Source organism: Crocuta crocuta, unplaced genomic scaffold (assembly GCF_008692635.1).
Source record: "Crocuta crocuta isolate KB4526 unplaced genomic scaffold, BGI_CrCroc_1.0 scaffold243, whole genome shotgun sequence".
Lineage (NCBI taxonomy): Eukaryota > Metazoa > Chordata > Mammalia > Carnivora > Hyaenidae > Crocuta > Crocuta crocuta.
Window position 1 is genome coordinate 5913873 of NW_027529596.1, and position 26544 is coordinate 5940416.

The 26544-nt window shown below is 41.7% G+C and overlaps 1 protein-coding gene across 1 annotated transcript in view; it reads right to left on the reverse strand.

Annotated features, from left to right (window-relative positions):
• AKT3 (AKT serine/threonine kinase 3) overlaps positions 1-26544 on the reverse strand; it is a 288804-nt gene that overhangs the window by 161774 nt on the left and 100486 nt on the right. Inside the window, exon 2 of the mRNA XM_077761823.1 lies at positions 5454-5579. Within this exon, the coding sequence (XP_077617949.1) occupies positions 5454-5579 (126 nt within the window). The remainder of the gene's footprint in view (positions 1-5453; positions 5580-26544) is intronic.

Below are 26544 nucleotides of genomic sequence, written 5' to 3' on the forward strand. Positions count from 1 at the left end.
CTTATGTGGACACCTAATGCTTAATAGCCTCTGATGGTTTCCAGCTGGTTTCCATTAAAAACATCAAACTGGTATTTAAGACCTTTCACAGTCTGATTATAATGTATCTAATCTTGTTTGTTCTCCAACATAAATTCTCTATCGACCTATGATTACTGCCTATGCTGTTCACAAAACAGGCTCCTCATTAATTCTGGACTTCGCATGCTTATGTTGCTAACCTCACTGTGAATGTCGTCCTTCCAAAAACTTAAATATCACCTATCCTTCCGAGCTTGTGTTAAAATTTTTACCTAGTCACCCTAGCTTTACCTATTCTCTCAACTTCTATAAAATTCATTCTGGCAACTCATCTCCTCTTTCCTCCCACTGCAGTGTTGTGAATGTCTTCCAGACTCCATGACAAATTCCTACACTCAAACATTGGATCTTATGCTCCTTTTAGTATCTAGTACGGTTCTCATGATCAATAAACCCTTTAAAAGTGAGCTAGTCAGATCTCTTATTCTTCTATATTTATGTGGTATAGAGTTACCCTAGATTTATAGGGCTGTTTTCTAGGTTGTATTATATGTTATGTATGACTAAGAATCAAGTCATAAGCAATTTCTTTATCCCCATAAACAGCCACAGTGGAAGCATTAGGAGAAATCACCTGATTTTTCTGTGTATTTAAAATATCTTTGTCTACTACTTATTCAGAGGTAAAAATGTCTTTTTGGTAGGCTTAAGCCCGATAATTTCCTTGCTTTCTTACAAAGAGAAGAAAAATAGGTCAATGAGTAAACAGTTCATTTCACTTTCAAAACTGGCCTAAGAAATAAAGACCGACCTATTTTTTAAAAACCAGACCGTAGAAAGGTTTCAGAGAGGAAAGAGATACAGTCAGAATTTGCAACACGGAGTAAGGTGGATTTCCAGAAGGTGCTGCTCGGGACACGGGTTTGGCATGTCTCTCTTCCCACCACTGAGAGTGAAAGGGAGTAGATGGAAAGGCAGCTGAGCCCCAAGACACATGGACGAATGTTCCAATTCTCCAGTGAGGAACTATTTTCAGTTGGGCTGGTAACTGTCAAAACATTTAGGACCATGACTACTGGGTAGACCAGCTACTCGCTGTGCCCAAAGCACATGTGAGCACAGCTTTATGACAACGCTCGTGTGTATGTATCCTACCTTATTTCTCAGTCAAACTGTGATGTTTCCTGTGCTAAGATAATCTCAATCTGTAATTAGCAACTGACCAACTCATAATTCCGATCAGCGATGCACTTTGCTCGAAAAACAATGATTATTTTTACTTGCATTTCTACAGCACTATATTTAGAGACGACCTTCACAGAGAGTTCATAGAGGATCCTCCCCCCCGCCCCCTCAAAGAAGGATGAAGGTCAAATGTTTTCATCCATGTTTGGGGAGTTTATGTTCTGCACACCAAAGGATATCGAGCAATTTACAATATTGGAACTCTGACCCCAAATCATATCTCAGGGCTCTCGATCTAGGGAAAACAACATAGAATGGCGACAGGGGAGGGAAATAAAATGCAAATGACAGTAGATGAATTTGAGTTCTAACCTTGGTACTTAGCTACCACTACACAGTAAAGTAAGCAGATCACTGAATTTCAAAAGGCCTCCTTTTCCATCTACAACAGGAGAAATGTGGACCAAATGTTTTTCAGACATTCATTCAAAAATGGTTATTAAGCCCTAATATGTAGGTACTAGAGACAGAAGATAAATAACACTAGGCTCTTTACCGTAAAATCAGCAGAGAAGACATGACACATGAACAAATAATGAAAAACCAATGTGATAACAACAAAAGAGACCAACTTGGTGAAGAACAGGGAAGAGTAATTTAGTAGGAACGAGGATGGGAATTTAAATGTGAATTAAATCTTAAAGGATGGGGAAAAAAAAAAAAAAAAGATCCAGACAAATAGAGGCCAGAAGGTCATTCCAGTCAGGGGGAACAGCATGCACAAAGTCCCAGAGCAGAAGAGCCGTGGAGTTTGCACAGGGAATTACAAACACTTCATTGTGCCAACGTGTGACCGCCCAGAAGACACAGGAAGCAAGAGCTGAAAGCAGAAGCCAGACTGAAGAGATCCCCGCATGATATACTAAGGAAGCTGGACTTCAGCTGGTAGGCAGTGGCAGCAGCCGTCACAGTGGAATGGCACAGGTGGGGCTTAATTGTTGAAGGGTCCCTGTGACAGTCACGAGAAGTTCAGAATGTAAGCGGTCGAATCTTGAGGCAGAGAGTCTAGTTAAGAATCTACGATAGAGATATGCTTGTTCTAGGGTGATTATAGTTTGATTTATCATTCAAACACTAATCAGCAGAAACAAACGAATTGGGAATGGGGTAAATAAAGACATGAAGGTGGTGGGGAAGGCATGGAATAGATCCGGGTTTCTGCTCAAGGACAGAACTGACACACTGAATAAAGGGGTGGGCGGCAAGGTGGGGAGTTGACAAGATTATTTAAATTCAGCTTAGGACAGGTTGAGTCCCAGAAATACGTAGGCAGAGCTGTCCAGCAGTGAGCTGAACAGGGTAGACTAGCGCTCAGGAGAGAGGCCTGTAGTGACTTGAGCCTTCAAAGTGAACATGACCACCCAGGAAGAGGGGCCCAGATGAGAGGCGTCCTTGATCAGAACCCAGTTATATACCATAATCCACGAAACAGGCAAAGGAAGGAAGCCAGCGGAGAGGGGCATCCCAGGACATAACGGGGTCATCCCAAGAGAGAAGCGAAGATCGATGGCAAGCGATTCAGCGTGGGGTGTCAATCCCGGAAAAGAACAGCTGAGAAATGTCTGCTCATCTTAGCAATTAGGTGGTGACTGGAAGACTTCCTGAAAGTGGTTTTAATCAAATGACGAAGAAAGCAAGTTGGACGGTAGCGGGCTGTGAAACAGAAACATGAACACGGACAAGCAAGCGAGACGGCAGTGGGCTGCGAAACAGAAACATGAACACGGAGTCACTTTTTGGAAATTTTAAATCAGAAGGGAAGGAATGTGAAATTTAGTGAAGATCGGGGAGAGGGCGTCCAAGTCCCTGCCGGTTCTCACCCTTCACTTTTTCAGATGGATAAAAAGCCTATGTTGGTAAAATTCCGATAAACCCCACATATATTAGGTTGGAAGTAACATTTTTAATGATCAGGAAAAACAAGGGACTCGCGCAGCTATCAAGGGGACATACGCACATGCAACGCACATGCAACGCTTCCCTACAAACCTTACAGATACCCGGTAGAATCCTCTTTTTTCACCTACTCCAGGGGGTCAGGGAAGCTGTTGGCCAAACCCTCCTTTGCTCCAAGTGTTCCTTCTCTTAATGCTTCATAAAACCATTATGGAGCACTAAGGAATATCCTTCCCCACTGTGCTACCTACTTAACTCCTACTCAGTCTTCAAGGGCCTGCTCAACATGCCCCTCCCAGAATCTCAGCAGGTGGGAGGCAAAAAGGCCTTGCAAGCTCATGCCGCCCAAGTGTCTTTCCTTCATGCTGAGAGCTTCAGAGAAGGAGCCATCCAAGGGCATACTCGTGCCCTGGGGCAGAGCTGGAATCTGAACTACTTCTTCAGCCAGGGTCCATTTCACTACTCACCCTTAGGTCCATTTAAGACGGCAGGAAGTCAGGTTTTAAGAATAATCTATCTCAAAATAGTTGACTGAGTGTAAGACCCATGTTAATACACTTCCAAAACCTAAGGAGCTGGTCTTTAACTTCACTTGCTGGTTTGAGTCGATTACCTACAACTACTTGGTTATATAAGTGAAGATTACAGATGTCGACTAATATCTACCTCGTGGGAAGGCCGGCTGTCAGTCACTAGGCAGGCTCTCTCCCCCAGAGTGCAGTATTTCTTTCCGCCTCTGCCAGTGGAGGTGCTGGAGCAGATGTTGGCAGACTGTGACATACAGTATGTCTTTAAAACTTGTTGGGGTGTGAAATTTCATAAGGTCAAAAAATGCTGCATTTTGATCAGCAGATACAGGAGATCTGTACTTTCAGAAATCATTTCAGACAAACCAATACCATTTGCTAGTAAAACAGAGAAACTCAGAAACAGCACTGGCTTTATGTAGGAGATGCTGTAGGCTGTTAGGGTTTTAAAAGCCAATTTTTATCATTTTAAAACAAATGCTCGCTCAGAAGATCTTTACGGTGAAAATGTGCTCTGAAGTCAATACAAAATACAAGATATTCTTCCAATTGACAACAGGATTTTAAAAGTAATTTTCTAGTGAGAGAAAGCCAGAAATATCTAATGTGTATTCTGGTGAGGGGAAAATGATTTCCTTAAGTAATCGTACACATTAACAGTGTTCTCACTTGTTAAAAAATGGAACCCCTACACACGAATCCATTTATGTTAATAGAGAGGTGTTTGGGTTTTTTAAGTCGGTATTCTTATTACTCAAATGATCTCACAAACCCTTTGGTTTACTGCTTTATCTTACTCTTAAAAAATTAAAAGAAACTATCCGTCAAAAGGCTGGGGCTCTATACAATTTTAAAATGACTTACAACATTGAAGGACTTTTGTTATCTTGGGTTTTTTGTTGTTGCTATTTAATGGTATTTTTTACTTTTTTTTTTTTGCTTCCATCTTTACCTCTATCTTTTTCAAATGTAGCTAACAGTAAACAACATATAACCAAAATCAAAATTAAGACTGGTGTATTGGCTGAAGATTTTATCTCAACGGTACAGACTTTAGCTCTTATGCAAGTGTATTTTAACCTAACGTAACTTTTTAAATTCTTCATTTCTGAATTAGCACAGAAAAACCCTTTCATTGATTCATCAGCCTGAAGAGCCTGGTCATCTCACAATAATATGTGTTGCCATTATCACCGGCAGTAGCATCTTTCAGTTTATTCTGTGCTGTGTTCAAGAAAATAGTCCCTAGGTCAGTGTTAATTACAAACATTTTTTTGAGACACTTGTAAGGAAGAAAAATTTAACTTCAAACATAAAATCTCCCCAGAAAAACATTTCTAAAGTATATCACTTGTTTCTCATCAGGTGATCAATGAAAAGAGCTAAGATCATGCCAGGAAACAGATCAGAAATGCACTCGGTACCACAACATCTTACAGCCCAGGTCACTCTAGCAACCAAGTTCAAAGGTCTCCTTTCACATTTTATGAAGGAAACCCTGAGGTACCTACCTGGGGAACTGTATTTATCACATTCAGGCTCTGACTATATAAAACATCACACTGTATTGCATTAGAAAAGGCCACGTATTATGGATAATCCATAAGCTAAGGAATTGAAATTCTATCAACGCTGAGAATTTCCCTGCTCTTAAATATAAACCTAAACTCTTTCGTAAGCTTCTCATACATCGTAAGGGATCTGACATGTGAGGACATACAGGTAAATAGGTAGGAGGTGAATCAACAATTATAATTAACTTACTTGCCACTGAAAAGTTGTTGAGGGGATAAGGTAAATCCACATCTTGAGGCTTCTCTTTATATCCTATGAATGAGCCATCTGTCTTCAAAAGGAAGTATCTCGGCCTCCAGTTTTTTATATATTCTCCTACATGAGGAAAGCATGCATGTTAATGCTGGGGGGAAAAATGAACAGTAGCTTTTATGTGAAAAATAAATTATAGTACAATATATGTCCCACAACACTGGCCTCCAAGAATTTAGTAAGGCAATTTTCTTTTAACTTAGTGTACAAAAGAAAATACATAAGCCTGCAATTAAGATTCAATAAAAACTCAAACATGTTTTGTTTTTAATGATTTCACACTTTGATAATTCATTTGCACCATTATTTCTTCAGAGAATCATTCATCTGAGTACACATTTTGTTCAGTTTTTCATTTTATCAGATGGTTGTTAGAGCATATTTCAACCATTTTAAAAAGCCTTGGTAAATCATCCACACAGTATCAAGGAATTTCGATGAAAAACACTTATCATAAGGAGGAACATGAAATGGATGTTTATCTTCCATGTACTACTGACTAATTGTGTCATTTTTTAAGAAGAAAGGGGGGGGAGTCTGTTTACAGCTAAATCTTGATCGTAACTTGTTTTAACAACATTTTATTGTTCTGAATAGAGAAATTATCTTCTGTATAATGCTGTAAATAAGTCAAGGAAATGAAAGAACATGGGTGAACAGAGCTTAAAAGCCATGCACACACTTGCACTTGCCAACATTAATAACTGTGAGATCACGTGGTACAATGCCAGGCACATAAGAGTCAATGAATGCATTTTATCAAATTATAACATAAACTGTCACCTAGCTTCCAAAAAGTAAGTTTTTGGCAACCAGATCACAAGCTGCTTACATAACACGGGACTCTTCTTAATTTTAAGAAACACGTGCCCCGTGACACCATGAGAGATAGAGTGCTATCTGGTCTCAAAACTGTCCATTCTCTACTGGATAGTTTTACCTGGTTCTTCAATAGCAAGTGTTTAACCACAGTACTGCAAACAACTGAAAACAGTTCAATTTTCCCTACAAATCAGCTCTTCTCTCGATCCCAGTTACCCAAGCTCAAACACCTGGCTGTTCCTTCTTCTTTGGCTCAGTCAGGACTGCTTCCTCAGTCTTCCATTTACTTAGCCCAGCCCAAATGGGGTCCTCACACCCTGCCTTTCTGCTGTTGTGCTGTGATCGCCCCCTTCCTACTCACCCCGTTCCATCCTAATGCATCTACCACCTCCAGATTAATCCCAGGTCTGTATGCCCCACTTTGATTACATCACCTGTCTGCTCAAAAATATTCTGACTCCTTACTGTTTAGTACAAGTCTCTTAAGAGAAAATGTAAGCCCCGCCATAATCTCACCCCCACAATACATTTCAGACATGGAGTGTGCCTCTGAATTGGCGATTCTCACGGTCCTTCCCTCACACCGCTTTATACCCTCAACTGTTACTGAGAACTCCCACAAGCCCATTTATGGAGATCATATCTAGTTTATTGTATTAGGAACTAAAAAGAAAATTTAAATTCTTCCATCACTTCCTTTAATAACAATAAACTCATTACATGTAACATAGCTAAAATATTCTTATGAGAATTACATTTTCTAAAACAAACAAAAATCAGCAAGAAAGCAGAACTGCTTTACATTTTTAAGAGTCTCTTTGATGTTTGGCTTCAGAAAGACAACCAGGTCCTCATTATCTGCTTCTGTACTCCATCTATGGCAGTGTGTTTGTTTTGGTTTAACACATACGAAAGCAACCTGGCTCAAACAGGTATGAAGCCGGACAAGGGGAGAGTATCCAGACAGCTACGGCTATCTTTCTTTGACACTATATCAGCACTGGACAAGTGGTAGTTTTCTAAAAGGTTAACTTCAGTGTGGAATATATACCACATCCATGAACTTTCCATACCCTGCTATGGGAAAATCCACTGGTATATAGTACACATCAAATGAATCTTTTACATATGCATGATTTTGTAGTATCATACAGTGGTAGTTTAGGAAACACTGGTCCACTGAGTTATACTGACCTTCCCAGTACTGAGTCTCAGTACGCAAGTATCATCAGAAAAGTAAGCACCGGGTAGCCATCAAGTTCACGATGGCAGATATGGTCTCATTTTTGCTTGAAAACTTGATTTTCCCCACTGGCAGTAAGCACTGTCAGTTCTTTTCCTTACAGGGATGTTCTCTGAGTGCGTGCCCAGCCTAGGGCTGCTATTTGACAGATGCTTAATAGTAATTTACCGAATGAATGAAGGAAGGAAGGATATGTGTACAAATATCATCACAGCATATAAAAGCAACTTGAAGGGCAAGGAAAAGAAAACCTGATTCTCCTCCTCATTCTGTTTTACTGAAAAATTATGGCCCAAATATTCATACACGCATGCCAAATTTATAAAACCAGAATGTTAATAAACCTGTAGTTCCCATCAAAAAGATGAAGGAAGTTCCTTTCCTGACTGTATGTATTATTTTATTTTTCTATTTTTATCTATGGATTCCTACAGAAAACTTAAAATTATTAGATATTACTTCTCTTATTAGTGATAGAATACTCAGATTTCAAATGCTACTATAAAATAACAGATTCATACCAGTATCAGATGCTCTCAGTCTACCAGGCTAAAAAAATAAGCAATAGTTTAATAATTATACTAAAGATAAAACAAAACAAATTCATTTTAAATATTTCAAAGAAGAAAAATGGGATAGCACTACTTATTTTATGAAAGCAGTGGAAACACTTGATTCAAGAAACATGAAATTGAAAGAAACAAACATCACATTTCCATCTCTAAGAATAATTTCTTGGGAGCCACTAAGAATTTACATGTTCAAATGAAAGACATGAAACATCATCACGTAAATCACCTTTTTTCTTAAACAAATCTTAGGGAATTCAGAGTATTTTATGTGGTCTACAAGCAGGGCTTCTGGTTGTCAAAAAGTTCTTTTACAAATAAATCTATTGTGCATCCATCACACAGGAAGATGACATCAAGACACTGAAGTAGTCATTCACACAGCACTGAAAAGTCAAAATTTACCTTCTTGATAAAACAGAAGTAAAATTTCGCACAAATCTGAATTAATATGACTCAGAGGCACCTGGGTGGCTCAGTCGGTTAAGCATCCGACTTTGGCTCAGGTCATGATCTCACGGTTCGTGGGTTCAAGCCCCACGTCGGGCTCTGTGCTGACAGCTCAGAGCCTGGAGCCTGCTTCAGATTCTGTGTCTCCCTCTCTCTTTGACCCTCCCCTTCTCACGTTGTCTCTCTCAGAAAAAAAAAAAAAAAAAGACCTTAAAAAAAATAATAATGAGTGATTCAGTTAAACGGGTCAACATGAAGCTAATAGTGGATCTCAAACTTTTCAATGAAGACTCTTGATTTTTGACTCGTTTATATATGAATGGGCTTCCTGAGAAGATGTTTAGAGACCATTTACTTATTTGTTCCGTGTGCTGGAGACACAGTTGCAGACAAAAAGACGATTTTGACTCTTGGGAGTTGATACTCCAGGACCACGTGAGATTTCAGGCACCTCTAAAACTCAGAGAAGGCTTCTGAAAACTTCCTGAAAGCACATCCTTTCTTTTATAGGTTCCCACTGACATTCTCGAGTCAAGTTCATACAACAGCATGATGTGTTGGCCTAATTAAATATTTATTTTCTAGTTCCAAAAGTGGAACTGAGAAGAGATTCTTTTTTTGCCAAGGAAATGGGCCTTACCGGAGACACAAATTCAGATCGAGGGAATAAAGCAAAAAAAGCAAGCTTTATTAACACCAACCCAGGCCCAGAACAAAAGAAGATTCCTAGCTCAAAAGACAGAAAAGATCATAGCCTTCCCGATACCATGGCAGGAAACTGCTCACTGGTGGAAATGGAAAATTGTTCCGGAAGCCTTGGGCTTCCCAAGAAAACTGGACCTAGTCCCACTGGTCTGAAAGAGGACCTGGACACTCTCCTCACCGACAGTTTGGATAAGGCGCATGTTCTCAGGCTGCTCTAAAAATATGGCCAGAAAGTCCTCACTTTTATGGGGCTAAGTGCCCGGAACAAAGGTACCCTCTCTGCCACCAATCTTTTTAAGACAGACTGCTAAAAGTCAACCACAGCTTGCATTTTAAACATGGCATTTACACCTAAATTTATTCGTGCTGTATTATAACCAAGCTGTATCATACTTTTAAAAATATTTATAGCCCATCAGTTTCAACTAATCTAAGAGGCAGCTTGGTTGTAATGGGGAGAAAGTCTTGTTTTAAAAAGCAGCAGCATTTATGGGGTTCCAATTCAAAACTTACATTGTTACGATCGATCTTGGGCAAAAGCACTGAGGTCACACCCGGACTAGACTTCCAACACCCTCTCCTCTAGCCTTCTATCTGTCTTAGTTAAGGATCCTTTCGATTCTTTCTCACACTTCTTGGCTGAGGGCTTTATGTATTTTGAAGTATGCTGGTTCCAATATCAAAACACACATATTTCCCAACGAGAATCCTGTTATATTGGCTTCTGTAGTGAGCTGAACGGTGACCCTCAAAAGAGATGGACTCACCCTAATCCCAGGGACCTGGGGAAATTACCTACTGTGGCAAAAGATGTGATTGAGGTTAAGGGTTTTGAGAAGAGGAGCTTATCCTGGATTATCTCAGTAAGCCCTAAATCCAATCACAAACATCTGGGAAGCAGGTGTAAGTGTGAGGCGAGTGCTGCACCACAAGCCAAGGGCTGCCTGGAGACGCCAGACGCTGGAAAGGCAAGGAATAGATTCTCCTGTGAAGCCTCTGGACAGAGTATGACCTTGCCTGACATCTTGACCTCCAACTTCCAGTATCTAGAACAAGACGATAAACTTCTTTCATTGTGGACCACCCAAGTTGCTGTAATTTGTTACCGAGGTCCTAGGAAGCTTAACGCAGCTTCTCAGCACCACAACCAAAGGCTTGTTTACAGAGCCAAAAAAAGATCCCTACTGATTCGTTAAGTTCTTGGCATCAGTGGTAGAGAGACACACAGTGAATACCTTCTGATCATAGAGGGGAAAATGCACCTCACTCTTATGAACAGAAGAGAGTCCTACCTAGGAAATGTGGGGTTTGGAGGAAGCTGCTTATTAGAGTTCAGTTTTCTCGGTTATAATCACTTCAGATTCTGGACTTCTGCCAACTCTCTTACGTTACTTAATAATTTATGTCCTGTAATCTCTTCAAAAACTCAGTGTTTTTTGAGTGCGTGTTGGCCTAGAGAACATTCTCGATCTCCCCAGCCCGGGACAAATATTTTAGCTCTCAGGCTTGATCGTTAATAACCACCTCAGATGGGAGCTGGCGGGAGTTTAAATCCATGCTCACTTTCCACCTACAACATTCTGATAGAGCACCCGAGTGGATCATCTTTATTAGACAGAGGCGTTCAGCTCAGGGCTGTCCAAACACGTTGACAGTGTCCATGTCCTACCTGATCTCAAATCACATTTGTATTTAATAATCTTCACCTTACATTCATCCCCGCAAACCACAGATTATTTCATCAGCACTTTACTGAGAAGCACCTTTGTGCTTTTAAAGGCTGAAGTCATCAAAAAGTGTGGAGCAAGAGCTAGGAACAGATGTGTAAGGACTAAAAGCAGACTGATTAAAACGTTCGAATGGTCTTCCATCTAGAACTGGGAAATGCCTAGATTTGTTAGGACACGCGAATGGAAAAAAGCTGGTATCCTCACAAATGAATCATGTTGTACGAATATGTGATTCATTCGTTCATTCATTTTGAAGGCCAGGTTGTGTTCCAGAACCTTTTCCTGACTCTACTTTCTTGACAAGAACGAAATTAAACATGCAGTCAAAGATGTACTGCCTGAGAACAGCAAGGGATGCTCATTCATCCACTGGAGGCTGGGCTAGCTGTCCCGGGCAATGCTGAAAACAGGCAGGTGGAGTCACTCAGAGGTTATTAAAATACATACAATCCAACTGAGAAGCAATCGGTACAACTATAGCACTGTTTCTCACGAATCCTATATGCATGGTCATTTAGAATTCAGACGATACAATTAAACAGCTGCTTTAAAATAAGCTACTTGCCTCAAAAAAAAAAAAATGAAGAAAATCAAAGAGGCTGGTTATCAACAGTCATACTGCAGACACACTGAAATTCTGATTTCTGTCCGAGATGCGGGTGACACAGTTTTTTAAAAACGACTAAGGGTCCCTCACACGCCCGTCGGCACTGCTGTCTCACCCTAAAGCCAGGGGAGCTGCAAGCTGAATGTTCCTAAGAATATACGGACTTTCTGTATTCTGCCGCCACGTTTAATCACAACCCACATTTTCAAGTGACGCTACTATCCGTCTTTGTCATCTCAGAGGGAAGAATGAATAGGTAACAGCCACACACTCGATGGCTATGTGAATAATCCGGGACTGACAGAAGGGAGCCCACAGTACTCATCCAAAACAGAAGCTGGCCTTATTATCACCATGATACAGCATGTGGGTCACATTTTCAGAGCAAAAGAAACTCTCCTGAAGGCAAATGCTGCGTTGTGTAATCAAGACGGCCACCGAGAGTCGTGGCCAATACAGGATCAACACACCTCTCTGGTGAGGCCTCAGTTCCTTCCCCACTGCGCCTCACCCTTCAAGGGCTCCAGGTAAGACGGCATCGCGCTGCAGGGCAAGGACTCTGCAGCCTGGCACCACCTTGGGTCTGAACCCGGGCTCCTCCACTTTTCAGCTGCAGGAAAAACGATCTGAAAAACGAGAAGCGTGGTAGCAGCTCCCAGAAAGCCATGGTGGGACAGCGCTAACCTGAGCACAGCAGGAGTCAGGTGTTAGTTATCATTCCGCGACACCCATGCCATTTACCCTCCCTCTCCAACTTCACATTCCTTACTCCACTAATCAGTACTGCTTACCCGGGAAGACTGACACAGAAGAGGCAACAGGCAAAACCTGTGCTGAATTTACTCGACCACCCAAAACACAAAGTCTCTTTAGCTAGCAGCAGGTATATAAAACTTGAACCCTATCTAAAGAAATGAAAAGGCTATCCCATATCAAAACACAGCATTGATTTAATACTTCTACTTCTTTTTTGAGGATTACCAGAGTAACTAGTCTTCCCAAAAACAGAGCTAAAATTTTAGGTATCTTTTAGATAGCTCTGAATTATTATTTTTTGTGTTTATTTATTTTTGAGAGAGAGAGAACATACGGGGGAGGGGCAGAGGGAGACACAGAATCCAAGGCAGGCTCCAGGATCTGAGCCATCACACAGAGCCCGACACGGGGCTCAAACTCACAAACCTTGAGACCATGACTTGAGCCAAAGTCCAATGCTTAACCAACTGAGCTACCCAGGTGCCCCTCTGATTTATTTTTATTAAGTGATACACACAGTGTAAATAAAATAATTGAAAATTTCCAAAGAAGAGCTTTTAAACCAAAATAATGGTAGCTTTCAGTCAAACTGGATTTATACGACTTTAAGAAATCATTAGTCTTAAATACGTCTGCATAGGACAATTTCTACCTACGACAAAAAAGAGATTTAATGTTGATATCAGTATAAAATCTATTAATTTCAAGGTTCACAGTATAGTTTTTAGTTGTTTAATGACAGACCCCAACCAAATTAACACACATGAATTACCTAAAAGAAATGTAGCAGAATCTTTTTCCAGCAATGGATTTTCACAAATAAATATTAGCACCACAAATAAATACTGAATATATAATTCACAATAGTGTGCCGTATCTCAAGTATCCTGAGGTCAATTATCGTTATTGCAGAAATGTACGATGATAAACATAACAAAACATTTGCCGTCTCTCAAAGTGTCTGTTACATTTTTTTAGAGTGGAGTGCTAACTATTCTGTTCCAATCAGTTTTAAGTAAAAGCCCTAGGCATGCCTCTCAAGGAATAGAAGAAGTAGAATTTCTCAATGAAATTATCATCGTCCTCTTTTACACGTCTTAAACCATAATCCTAACGAATTATTTTTATGTTACCTACATTGCAATGAGCTAGCATAGTAACAATTTTTCAACTGCATGGGAACAACCCGGAAATGTAACTTAAAAAAAAAAAAAAAGTACTTCTGCATATGCTAAGAGCTCACTATACACATGTTGATTGGGTTTTCCAGCTCCTACAAACCCAAATGTTTGGGTTTATCAGGCCCTTTTTATTGAGACCTTTCAAGTAGGGTCTTTCCTTGCCCTTGGACAAAATGCAAGGTGTTAACGTTCTGTGGTGTCCTCTGTGTGATCCCTTGGCCATCATCAACCGGCGCTGGCTGTGTTGTGATGGTCTCCCAGGACTGGGTAGGGTCTACTAAACATGCCAGGAGCACCCCGGCTCCCTCCTTTTCAGGTACTGCTCACAGCTCAAAGCATACAGCTCAAAGAACAAGGTTCTTGAAACACTGTTACTAGAACCGGAGAAAATGGCTTCTAATCGATTCATTCATTCGGAAGCCTGTAATTGGTGTTTAAATACGAAGGAGGCCATGAGCACAAGAACGAGGGTGGGGCAGCAGCAGTCCTCGGGGGGCTTTCACTCCAGGAGGGCAGCTGGGAGAAGAGAAGAGAGAACTGGAGAAAAGTGGCCAGTTTGAGCAATTAAAATATAAAGTGAAAAATTCTCCCACTTCTTTCATCATTCTTGGCGATCTGGGAAGTCACAGAGGGGTGGCACCCTCTCCCATGCACGGCCTTGCAAACAGCACCCGGGGTGCCTGGTGACGGTGGCACTCAGTGACGCATCACCACAGGGAGAGGGGCTGGAAGGAGTGTCAGCAGAGGACCCTGGCACTTCCTGGGCGGCCTGGTTTGCTGCTGCGCGGGTTCCCAGAGGAGGCACCGCACCCCTCCTTCTCTGCAGCCTCATGATGACACTGGCAGAGGCTGGGAATGGTCCACGACGCTTCTCTCACTAGAGGGACGTGTAACACACCTGAGCCTTTCACGTGTCAACATCGTGCCTGTGCAGTCTATTTCTCTCGTGCTTTCCTGCATCGATTGATGAATGAGGTCATATTGCAAAACACTCAGACGTTTATGATGATCTCACACTGGCTGTCTGGCTGTCACATAAGGTCACCAAGAGATCTGTCTGCTCTGTCCTGGTCAATGTTACCACTGCAACTGACCAGATGGAAGGTGTTTACAATTTTGGTGATTTCCGCGTTGGGCTTCCAAGATGCCTTAAAAGCTTTCCAGATGTACCCACATTCCTCTGCTTTACCACATATGCTCCTTCATGATTATTTTGAAAAGTATATTATAGTCAAGAAATTTTGCTTCCACTGCATAATGCATGAACTTGTCATTTTTATATTAGGTATGGTTTTCACATCTACTTCCTAAAGAAGGCTGGGCTCCATGTTTTGCTTTGAGGCTGAAGCAACGATAGAAAAGTACCGAAAAGTACCGCACTGAACCTCACAAGAGGTTACAATGCAAGTGTCCCTGAGGCCAGAATGGCGGGGCCTCCAGTACTTTATCCACTTTATCTTCTGTTATCCAGAAAACTGCACAATGACCAACCATCCTTAAGCATCTTGGTATTTGTTTCAAGGTTTTCTGTAAATTAGTTCATCAAACCCCGGTTCCCTTCTCATGTTTTTAGAAAACATTACACTTTAAACCAAAAATGTGACACTTACTAATTATTCTTTGAAACAAAAGGACATTTTAATACAATGATAGCAGTTAAGTTTTACGTTGAGAGAAAAGCAAGAGGAATAGAGGGAGAGAAAAGGAAAGAGAGAGAGAGCACAAACTAGCCAACAGAAAAATAGCATCTTGGCAATTTAATGAAGAATAAACTGTGCGATTTGCTTACATAGCAGTAGATATGTTGTGGAGAATTACTCAGTCTGCACTCAGCTTCCTGCTGGGTTAAATGTGAGCTAAATTATTATTTTGCCTACATTTACGCCCTTGTAGATTGTGAAGGCAGAGCTTTCTTCTTAATCTGCTTTCCGCATAATAGCAAGAAGTCTCCAACTCTACACGCTACGTCCAACACTCAGTCATTCCTGGACTGTTTGAACAAAGCAGCTGGGACCACAGAACTTTAAAGTTTCGAAGAAATGGGCGAGTTTTCAGAGATAAAACTGTACAGCTTCTTTACTGTATGCGCTTCCCATCTCGCCACAGCAAACACCGCATCTACAGCGCAGTAAAGGGCCGGAGCGAATATCAAGTACGGAGGCAGAGAGTCCGTCACACAAACCAGGGTCCATCACACCATGTCTCTCCAGCACCTGCCCCAGAGCAGGCTGGCGTTCGTCCACTAACCGAACGGATAAACCCACCACCACCACCGTGTAAAATACACTCCTGTCGGAAAGCTCTCTCGCACAGAGACCTCCCGCGGCACACCTATGCAGGGTTGGGACACACCTGCCGGAGAGCAGACACACCAGGGCAGTGGCGGGAAGTGGACAGTGGTGCCTAGTCACGGGGAAGAGTCCAGTGTCCTCTGAAAACCCTCAGGTAATTCAACCCCCGCAGACCGACATTCAGATTGCTGCCCTCGAGAAAAAACCCCAACACAACGGAAGCGGGTTTTATCTTAGATGGTCACCCACAGAGTGTCTCCTCTAGTAAATTTCCAGGAGTGCAGGACCCCAAAAGGACACTGCGTCGAACCATAAACTTGATCACTCTGCGGCCGAATCCATGGCCTTCCCGAGCCCTCTCTCCTCCCCTTCGTTTCTCCTAGGCGGCACCCTGACCGAGACTCGGCTCCTGGCGCGTACATGGGGAACAGAAGTGCCGAAAGCCAGGGTGAAAAGGACACTTAAGTGCACAGAGCCACGCACTGTGCTCAGGCTTCGCCCCCCCCCTCCCCCCAGCAACACGGAGAGACAGGCGCCAGGTAAGATCTGAACACAGATCTAGTGAAGCAAACAAGACCCCACCATGCCAGGCTGCTCAGGCTCTCAGCAGGGGTGGGGAGCATGCACTCTGAAGCCCAGGGTTCAAAAGCCAACTCTGCCACTAACTCGCTGTGTGCCTCTGGGCACACTGCTTAATGTCTCTGTGCCGTGGCTTCCTCTTCTGGAAAATGGGGATGACAGTTCAGAGAAAATCACTGAATACTTGTAAAGTACACAGAACAACATCTGGCTGATACACACCACCCAGCATTTGTCAAATGACTGAAGTGCGGTTTACATCTTCAAGTGTGGCTAACCAAAAAAGATGTAGCGAGTGCTTGATATGTATGACGTGTTAAACTCCGCCAAGTAAGTGGAGTAGTTAAAATACAGCGTAATTCGTTCATTTGGCCAGCCTATCACCAGTCCACGTTCGTGGAGCAAAGCAGGTGCTGGGTTTTTGTGGATAAATTTCAATTTGTGACGGACTCTGCTGGCATCCTAGTTTCATCCCCTGTTATTACTGATAACAATGGGTTACGTATCATTTATGTGCATCCGATTGAAGTCTTTTGTTAAAAACAGGTAACGCGGTCACAGGAACAGCCTTTCTTGATTCACTATCGAGTTACTCTGGGGGCGGGGCGGGGGGGAAAAAAGCCACTGGATTTACTACCAAACATCTCAAGGTTTCTCTCACAGTATCTCATAAAAACGTTAACATGTATAAACAGCAAGGGTGCACAACTCGTTCCTCTGACACCAGAGATTCCTCCCTCTTCCTTCCTTATCGTGCAAGTTAACATTCTCAATTTAGGTCCATGTGAAATCATACATTAATGTTAGGCTTTTATAAATACTTGGGAAGAATATCGTTATTTCAACTTCGAGCATATTTTATATTTGCATCTAACAACCACATATGCAGAAGTCTTGATTTATATACTGTATTATAAAATGTGATTATGTTTAAGTTAAGATAAAACTGAACGGAATATGTTTCCATTCAGTGGAATGGAATGAACGTGGCTGTGTCTTCAAAAGTGTGGTTCAGTAACTTCGAGTTACCAGGACATCTGCTATCGAAAGAGACGAAAAGCAGAAGACACTAAGTAAAATCATCTCAACTTTCCCAGGTACTTTTCTTATCATTTTTGTAAAGGGACATAATTTAGCAATTTGTGGCCAGTCGTCTGCTATCACTTTCTTGGGAAGAACTGAATGTGCTTAATGGGCTGTGCACGTTTAGTGCAGAGACAGCAAACATTTTCAAAAGGATGGAACATATCAAACACTATTCAATTATTCAGAGAAGTCAGTCCATTTCTCCTCCCCAGAGCAAGCTTATCCATCAGATAAACAGCAGAAATGCTGCCTTTCAATGTTAAAAATGAATTTACTTACCTTGGCCCTCTGAGGGCAGTATTACCTAACAGACAGACAGGAAATTTGAGAAAAGAATCTACCTACCGTTCCAATACAAAGAACCTGTTAAAAAAAAAAAAAACAAAAAACCTGAAATGGGTTTATTTCTCATTATACACAAGTATTTATTTCTTCTTCATTACCTGGACCTCTACAAGCATCATCAAGTTTGTTTTCAAGTGTTTCCAGTAAGTGTGAAAGGAAAGATTTTCTGAAAATCAAGGCATCACGAAGGAAAATGACTTGAAGCATCAGTCATGAAAGTCCTTCAAAATCCACTGAAATGAAAAATTACAAAAGTGGTTCTGCCTTGTATAAAATACTCTATTAAATGCTATTAAGTTTCTATCATAACGGTCTCTGTAGAATAATTTGTTACTTAAAAACTGCAGGACACCGGAACATAAAATCTTCCAGTGAAGATCAACTAATTCAACAAGATTAACATTCAGCCCCAAACTGTAGGTGACCGGGTATCTTCTTATACGGAACCAACAACCAATAGGCCCATTTATTACAAACCTCTCGCTTATATTAATAAAACAGAAGACAAGTGACAAATCGGTCGTGTCGGGTCAGAGCGCTGACCTAATTTTCAAACTGTAAAAATCTTCCCGTAGCTTAAGGATTATCAGTTCACTTTCCAGAATCTAGTGCAATGTGCATGGGGTGTTGTATTCTTTTTTCCTCAGAAAGCACCTATCTCACACAAAGTAGGAAAGAAGTTTTCTGGCCTATCACTTGTCAAATTTATTTTTTAGGATGCGCAAAACACTGACATACAAGACACAGAGTAGCTAGCCCTATATAACACAGTGACATGGCAAACTCTGAATTTAAGGATACAAAACGTGCTAATCTTCATGTCAGAGTCTTTACATGTAAGTTACTTGGTGGCTATCAACTGCACCCCCACCACCTCCTCCCTGCGNGTGGAAGTATTTTTTTGTGTACAATTTGTATTTACTTTTAAGAAAAGCCCTTGCTTCCCTAAGTTATGGGATAATTCTCTACTCAGGAACTATATCATCACCCGGCACAACTCTGAGTAAACAAGGTTCTTAAAATATGTGCTCCTGGAATTAGACAGTTTTGTTCTTTTGCAATTAAACCCACACTATGGACATGTGAAGGTCAAAAAAAAAATTTTTTTAAACCCAAATCCTATTTTACTGAATCAAAAAGTACAAAGAGTTCTCTTAAGAGTCGAATGAATGTAATGTAAATACAGAGAAGGGACAGAAGGTCACTTCATAAAATTCTTTTCTGTAATAAATATATATACTTAAGTTTAAATATCTCTTCAGAAAGATGCCAGGAAACACCAGCTGCTGTTCTATGTGCTTCCACTTAAAAGTATAAAATTATGAACTTTTGATGCTGTGTTGGGTCGCAAGCGACTAAGTGACTTGCCCAGCCAAAACACTGCACAAACTTCACGGTTTATGCCTCTTTGCCTTTGTATCTTAATCATCTTCTGTTCTAAAAAGTGCTACCAAGTTTACCAACATCTTTAATCATATTTTCTTGAAACTAAAACACATTAAAAATTTTAAGCCAAAACATTTAGCAAGATGCCTTAAAGAATATGTCAGACAGAGAAATACTCTTCTGTTTTCAACATACTGGCCAATATTTTTAAAAATTACTATTCATGCAGGATTTTTCTGAGGCATGGTTCAAATACATCTCTATACCATTAAAGCTGGAAATTCCTCAGGGCTTTTTGGATTATCCTGAAAATGCACCCAGTACCGATTTCACTCCTAAAGTCTTCGCTGTCGAACAGTCTCCTCCTAATCTGGGACGCTACGTTTCATGGGCGAGGGGACAGTACCGCCTCTTTGGGACTGTAACTAGTTTGGGGGTACACGTGACATTATTCAAAAAAGTTAAAATGATGGTGCTTACCTACCTGTATACAAACACTGGCATTTATCACTGTGTGCCATCGCACATTAAAGTGTCCTGATAAGGAGCCAGCGTTTTGTTCTACAGGGTTCAGACTGAGGGTCTGTTGTTTAGTAGAACCGATTTAGTCTTCCGAAGCGAAACAGAAGTGGCCCGTCACCATGCCCAGTCCTAGGAGCTGCCCTCCCAGGTGCAGCGTTCCCCGACTCTTCACCCCAAATTAGTCAGTACTGGTCAGAGAAGAAACGGACACAGCAAGTTTAAGGGAAAAGTCTTAAAGAACCCCCTGCACAAGTGCAGGCACTAACCACGCTGCGCTGATTTACTGCCCCTGCGGCAACAGCCGCCCCTCTTTCCTCCTGGGAGATACTAGGGCCCCAACAGCCCCTCCTGACTCCTCAGCGTCTCCCTCTGCAACATCAGGGCTTGGGCCAATCAAGATCTTAAAACTCCGTGAGGAGACCAAACGTTACTTTTAGTGTTCACGACAATCCCAAAAGTTAGGAATTATAATGTGTTCTAAGATCTAATTTTTAAAAATAATTATAACCCAGATACAGCTTAAGTACTGGCCACAGCAGCACAAAATGTAGTTCTAAAAGAACGAGATTAATACTGAATCGTGTTCAGCCATCTCATGTTGAATTTTTTAAGTAGAAAAATGACTTTGTAAGATACAATACGAAGCCATTCCTGAATAATGACTCCTCGCACGCCCCCAACATAGGTCCGTTCAATCCCCGTTTTCTTATCCTCTCGTTGCACAACCACCTTCCCTTCAGGTTTATGAGACGATCGTAAATCAGCAAATAAAGATGGGCTCGGAGAAAGTCACCTGGCGTCTCTGCTCTGGCCTCCGGAGCTCGCACGCTCATGCGCAGCCCTCGCCACGTTACAAAGGCACGGCCGCCAGCGCAGCCCCGGGCCCGCGGCCCCACACACATCACACCCACCACAAACACACGGCCGCCTGGGGCCGGCCTCAATCTACCAGCCTCTCGCTGCATCCTCGCGAGACTTCTGAAGAGCGGGCACTGTCACCTCCTTTCAGTACGCGGAGAAATTAACACTCACACAGGTGAGGGCACGTCCGTGAAGTTGCCCATCTAGGCAAAGGGACACCGGCATCTGGGCTGTGTAAGTTCAAAGACGCTCTGCCTTCGACACCATGATCACCTATGCATACTCACCTGCCTGTGCCACCCAGACTTTGTAAATGGCTCTGAAGAAATGAGAAGGGACAGGACATGACGAAGGAAGGCCAGAACCGCAAGTTTGCTTTCGCACAAGCTTGCTTTTGTTCAGCCACTCACTGACATCCTGACTGTCACACCACGCTCACTCAGGGTAATGACGCCTCTACCTGGAAAATGCTCCCAGACTTAGCGGGGTATCAGCACTGACGATGGAACTACAAATATTTGTACATAATTCCACATACAAAACTAGGGGCATGTTCATGGGCTTCTAAATAAAAGAAAAAACTAAATACACAACAAAACAAAGACAAGGTCCAGTGTAGCTGATGAGCCTCTAAGCCTTTTCTGCAAACAGATTAGAGTCACTTGGAGAGAAACTGACAGTGAGCTAGAAAGTTCTTCTAAATAGACCTGACCTCTATTTCTGTATGAAGAGCAGAAAATAACAGCTAATCTTCCTTTAGTCCTTTCAGAAAGACATTACTCTGGACACAAAGCTCTGTCATTTATGTTTGCCTTTCATCCACACTGTGGGCATTTTTGCTTAATAATCATGCAACAAAACCCTAAATGTTTTAGGAAAACATGAGTTTACCAAAAGTCAAAATAAAACCTCTTTAATTACACCACATGTGTTTTTTTGTAATATAAACCCAAAGAGGAAAAAAGGGGAAAGAGAAGAACAGGCTTCACTTTTTGCTTTCTAGCAATTTCACTCATATCGTGATTGATTTTAAAATTTTACAAAAATTAAAAAAAATAAAATTTTACAAATATTTGGTGTTCTAGAATATAAACACCTTTGAGAGAAACGGTGCTTAACATCACTGTTTCTTCTCAATTATTTAAAGTCTAAGATACAAAACACATATTTCATAAACATTCACTGTTACTGTAGCATTTAAAACAATTACAGATACCAAATCTCCAACTCCTAACTGACAAGAACGGATCAGAAGGAAACCTACAGCCAAGTCAGTACAACACGATGCAAATGTGTGCCTGTCATTTACAGAATCAAAGACCACGGAGAGAAAAAGAGTATTAACCAGGGAGGCCTGGTGCCCGTATAACTTGGCTTCACAACTAGCAGCACCCAAGTTCAAAGGAGGACGGAATCACTTGGTAAAATGAATCTGGTACTCTCTATCTCACCCCTAGCGGTCGGCTTTAAAACAAATCAGTTGAGTCTCAAGTAAGAGTTCACATGCCGGCTGCTGGTAAACTGTCCGTGTGCATGTTAGAAACACGGCAATCTACCTGACTGATTTCCTAACCCAAATCTCCTGTTGGCGGGTCCCAATGCACACCTGATATTAACCAAATCAATTAGCCGGCGTCCCGAGGGGGAAACAGGAAAAGTTTGCATCGCCATTTAGAGAAGGCAAGGATTTCTGCAACTATACATGAATAAGAGAAGGAAGAGGAAGTATTAAGTCCCTAAACTAATTAACGAAATAAGGGGGAGGGGGGGCAGGCAGGAAAACAATGATAATGAGGATGTCCCCTTGGTTAACCAAATCCACACATACATTCATTCTGTATACGCACAAACATCAGCAGCATCATAAACCGTCTCAAGTTCTAGCCATTATTCAGTCCGACATCTGCACATGTTTATGCGTCTCTGCAAACAACCTCTTGAACACCCTGCTGGAGCTGTCATTTTTTTCTTCTCCCTATCTGGCAGATGGCAAGTCAACAATCGGCATCAACAGCAGCCGAATATCTCCCCCTCCGTCCGACCCCCCTTACACAGACACAATAATAACTTCTTTGTGCTTCCCCACAATGCAGCTGCTTAAACCATTTCGCTACAAGGCTGCTTTGCCTTAATAAAAAAAAAAAAAAATCCCTTCTGTCAAGTCTAAAAAGCAGCATAATGTTAAGCAAGCTAAAGCCACAGCACAGCTGCAAACGGGCAGGCACATTGACAGCTCCTCCCTTAACAAAGCCCTGCGAATTGAAGGGGGTTCATCTGAGGCTCACACAGTAATTAGTAGAAAAAAGTCCGACAGCCTCTATTATGCTAAGGGAAAAAAAAAAACTGGACAGAACTGGGCTGCTGTTTTGCGTCAAGAGTTCTGCTGCAGAGTAGATAAATCATGTTGGGTTTTTTCCTCTCTTTTTAAAGACAGTAATAAGGAGGATGAGAGAAGCTAATTTGAAAACTTGGACACAGTAATTGTACCATATGGTGAGCATTTATCCTTTCTGAAATGCACGCTAACAGTCACTTACATGCACACTGCTTTGTTTTACAGTTGTTATTCTCTCTACCATATTCATAAAATGGATTTGAATATCTGATACTCAAGAGAAGTTGTGTGTAATTAGCAGCAGAACTGCCTGGGCTTAATTTATTGGCCTGGCGCTGCAATCTAGTAAATGCAAAACAAAATTAAACAATGTGTCCACTTGGTAAAATGTTTTTTCTTTAACTCCATAAAAAAGAATGACTACAGGTTCATTAGAGTGTTGCTCAGTGAAGGTGCTGTACATTTCGAAAATTCCCGAAGAATAAGCTACGGCTGTTGGAAAGACTTTGTGTGGACCCATTTCAAAGATACCGTATCACCAAGAGAATGACCTTTCATTAAGACCATCTGGTTCAATTCTGTATTTCACTGAAGCAGATGTAACTCTTCTCCACATATATCAGTACATCTAGACTTAAAGGAGAATCTCCTAGTATGTGTTCTAAAAATTTTTTTCAAGAAAATCTGCCAGCTATTAAGTAGTTCTTAGGTATGATGTGCCAAGCACCACGCAAAAGTTTTCACATATCTGAAATAAAATCTGAACATAAACTGACTTAACATTTTTGTTTGCCCACTTCAAAATTCTCATAAAAATCCCCCTACTATTTGAAAGAAGTCTTCAGTAACGTCAGGGCATGGCTTATCAGGTCCGATATATATCAAAGTGGCATTTTTCTAACAAAACATTGTGTGTAAAAAGTGACTGGGAGATTAGGTTTTTTCCCTCTAATCAGAAGTAAATTCATTTTAATGCAACTGTGTGTCTCTGAAGATAAAAACATAAAGTGTTTATCTACCTTTAATAACCTCTACTTTGACACACTGAAATACTTCATTAGGATGCACGTGATCACTGAAAGTCCAAGCAGAACGAAATTAGAGGTCTGAACTTCTACAATGTACTTGTATCCACAAGCACCGTCCTGGTCACTGTTTGGGGGATGTGAAAGAGTAAAATATTTTTACGACTTATTAGTTCAACATCGAACTAAAGAGTCCCTACTCAAGCTTGAAGTAATCTATGACTTTAAAATACATGTATCAATGGTAACAATTCCCGGGCACTATACCGCAAGGCTGTGACCCCACTGAATGCAGGCATCATTACGCTGAGAAGGGACGGCCCCATTCGACAAGTTCCACTGATTTCCTAGGAAATGTGTCTATCTTGCCTTAGAAGATATAAACTTCATCATCCGTTACTGGCAGGGGGTGGTTGCTCTTTATGCTACCAATGTTGGGCCCAAGGACCGATTTACCTTAAGATAAAAATACTCCATTTTTGTATCCTGCTTTACAGCTCACTGAACATTTTCAAATATTCAAATGGATCTCAGAAGCTCATTCCGATACATCAGAATTTGGCTGGACATACAATGATGTTTTGTTCGGGAACTATCTGACCAGGAATACATGTCTGAATCCATATACTTTCCAACCAGGTGAATCCTGGTCACGACACTCTCTGGTGTCAAAAGAAAGGCTCCAGCTACCGAAGGAGAAAAATAAATCTCTTCCCAAAACTATGCAGAATTATATAGTAACTACCCTGGTTAACTGAACGGAAAGAAGTAAGAGAATAACATTGTTTCGAAACAGGTTCAAAGATGTGACCATCAAATGGCTGAGGTCTTCATCATATAATAATAAAAAGCCATTCTTTGGTGCAGACACAGGAACTTGATTCTGCTTAGGAAAATCAAGTTGAGAAAGCGTTTGTAAGCTTGAAAGCTCCATTCAGTTACCAAACTTAGGATGTCAGATGTGAGTGTGAGATCTGAAAACCTACGGGAACAACGATGAGCTTGACGTCAGCATCTGATCATTAGTGCTTAGCAAAATCTATCAACAGTCTTCAAACCACCTGAAACCACTTCGCATTATCTCAGTAACAGTGCAAAAAATCCCACTGTCCACGGGGATAAATTAAGATCATTTTAAAAGTCCTTCTAATAAGAAGCATTTGTTGAGAGTACAAACAGTGGCTTTAAAATAAAAGAATGCCTTCTTTGTGTAATCACAATTCAGTAGACTATCCTTTCCCTAAACGGGGGGTGGCAACGGAGAGAAGGAAATTCAGGTAGAATCAGCTGTTAAGAAAATGTGCATAAATTAGACTTGTACAACCAAAGGACACCAGTACGTCTGATCAGGTCCCTCATCTTGACTCATCTACAATCGTATCTTTTTAATAGCTCAACATCTGACACAGAAGTACGAAAGCGGAAGTTCTCTTGTTATATGTGAAATACCGAAGTCCTCATAACAGGTTTAACGAGTACCAAACCCTATCTGAATGGATGGCGTGCTCTTCAATAGTTGCAAACATTTGGGCAAGGTGTGTGACATGGCACGGACAAAACAATGCAGTGGTCCACTGACGCCCTCCCGGTGACCCAAGACTTCAAGATTCAAGAAGATGAGCTACTCACAGGGACCTCCCCAGAGGAAATAAAAGCAGTGCATCGGTTTACGACAAATTTCTCATCACTAACAGCAACAGCAAAGCAAGTAGTAATAATGCCTATCAGAGAATTTAGAATTAAGAGAGCCCAGAAGTTAAGAACGAACGATTACTTAATACATTGTTACGTCAACATAGAGCTGGAAGCACGGTATTTCCAGAACGGTGTTCGGGCAGCAGACGTCAGCCAAAGGTGCACCTTTGATATTTCGTCTTTGACCTTAGCGCACTTTCGGGGCTCTCCGGCTGCCAAGAAAAACTAACGCAAGCAAAGAGTTATTTGTTATAAGAGTACAAACACCTCATCCGAAGAAGGGAGCTGTGCAGGTAGAACCTCAGTGAATTAGATCTGGAAAATCACCAACTCCACTTCCCTTTGTCTTGTTCGGGGTCTGGTCTCGGTTGGGCTCTGTTTCTGGTCTCTCTCCTCCCTCTCTCCTCTCTCTCCTAGTTCCTTTACCCCCAGCCTCTCTCTCTCTAAGAACATCTGAGGCCGTTGCCACATTCTGAACTGCCAGCTCCTCGGCTGGCTCCCAGGGCTGTTCCCTCCTAATAGCAGCCCCTGATGGCCAACCTGCCCCCAACCCAAGTTAGGGCTTCTCTCTCCACCTCTTAGCCGCTTCAGTCTTTGGCCTCTCCGATCCCTTGAAGAAGCTCTTGGGTCAAATGCCCACTTAACAGCCTGAGCCGGGGGCAGGGGTGTCTGCCCCCAGACAACAGGGGGTGAGCTTCCCTTAGAAAGGGCCAAGAGTAACAAATCACGGGCATCTCCAGCACGGTTAGCAGAGCTAAGTGTGTGTGTGTGTGTGTGTGTGTGTGTGTGTGTGTGTGTGTGTGTGTGTGTGTGTGTGTATGTGTGTGTGTGTGTGTGTGT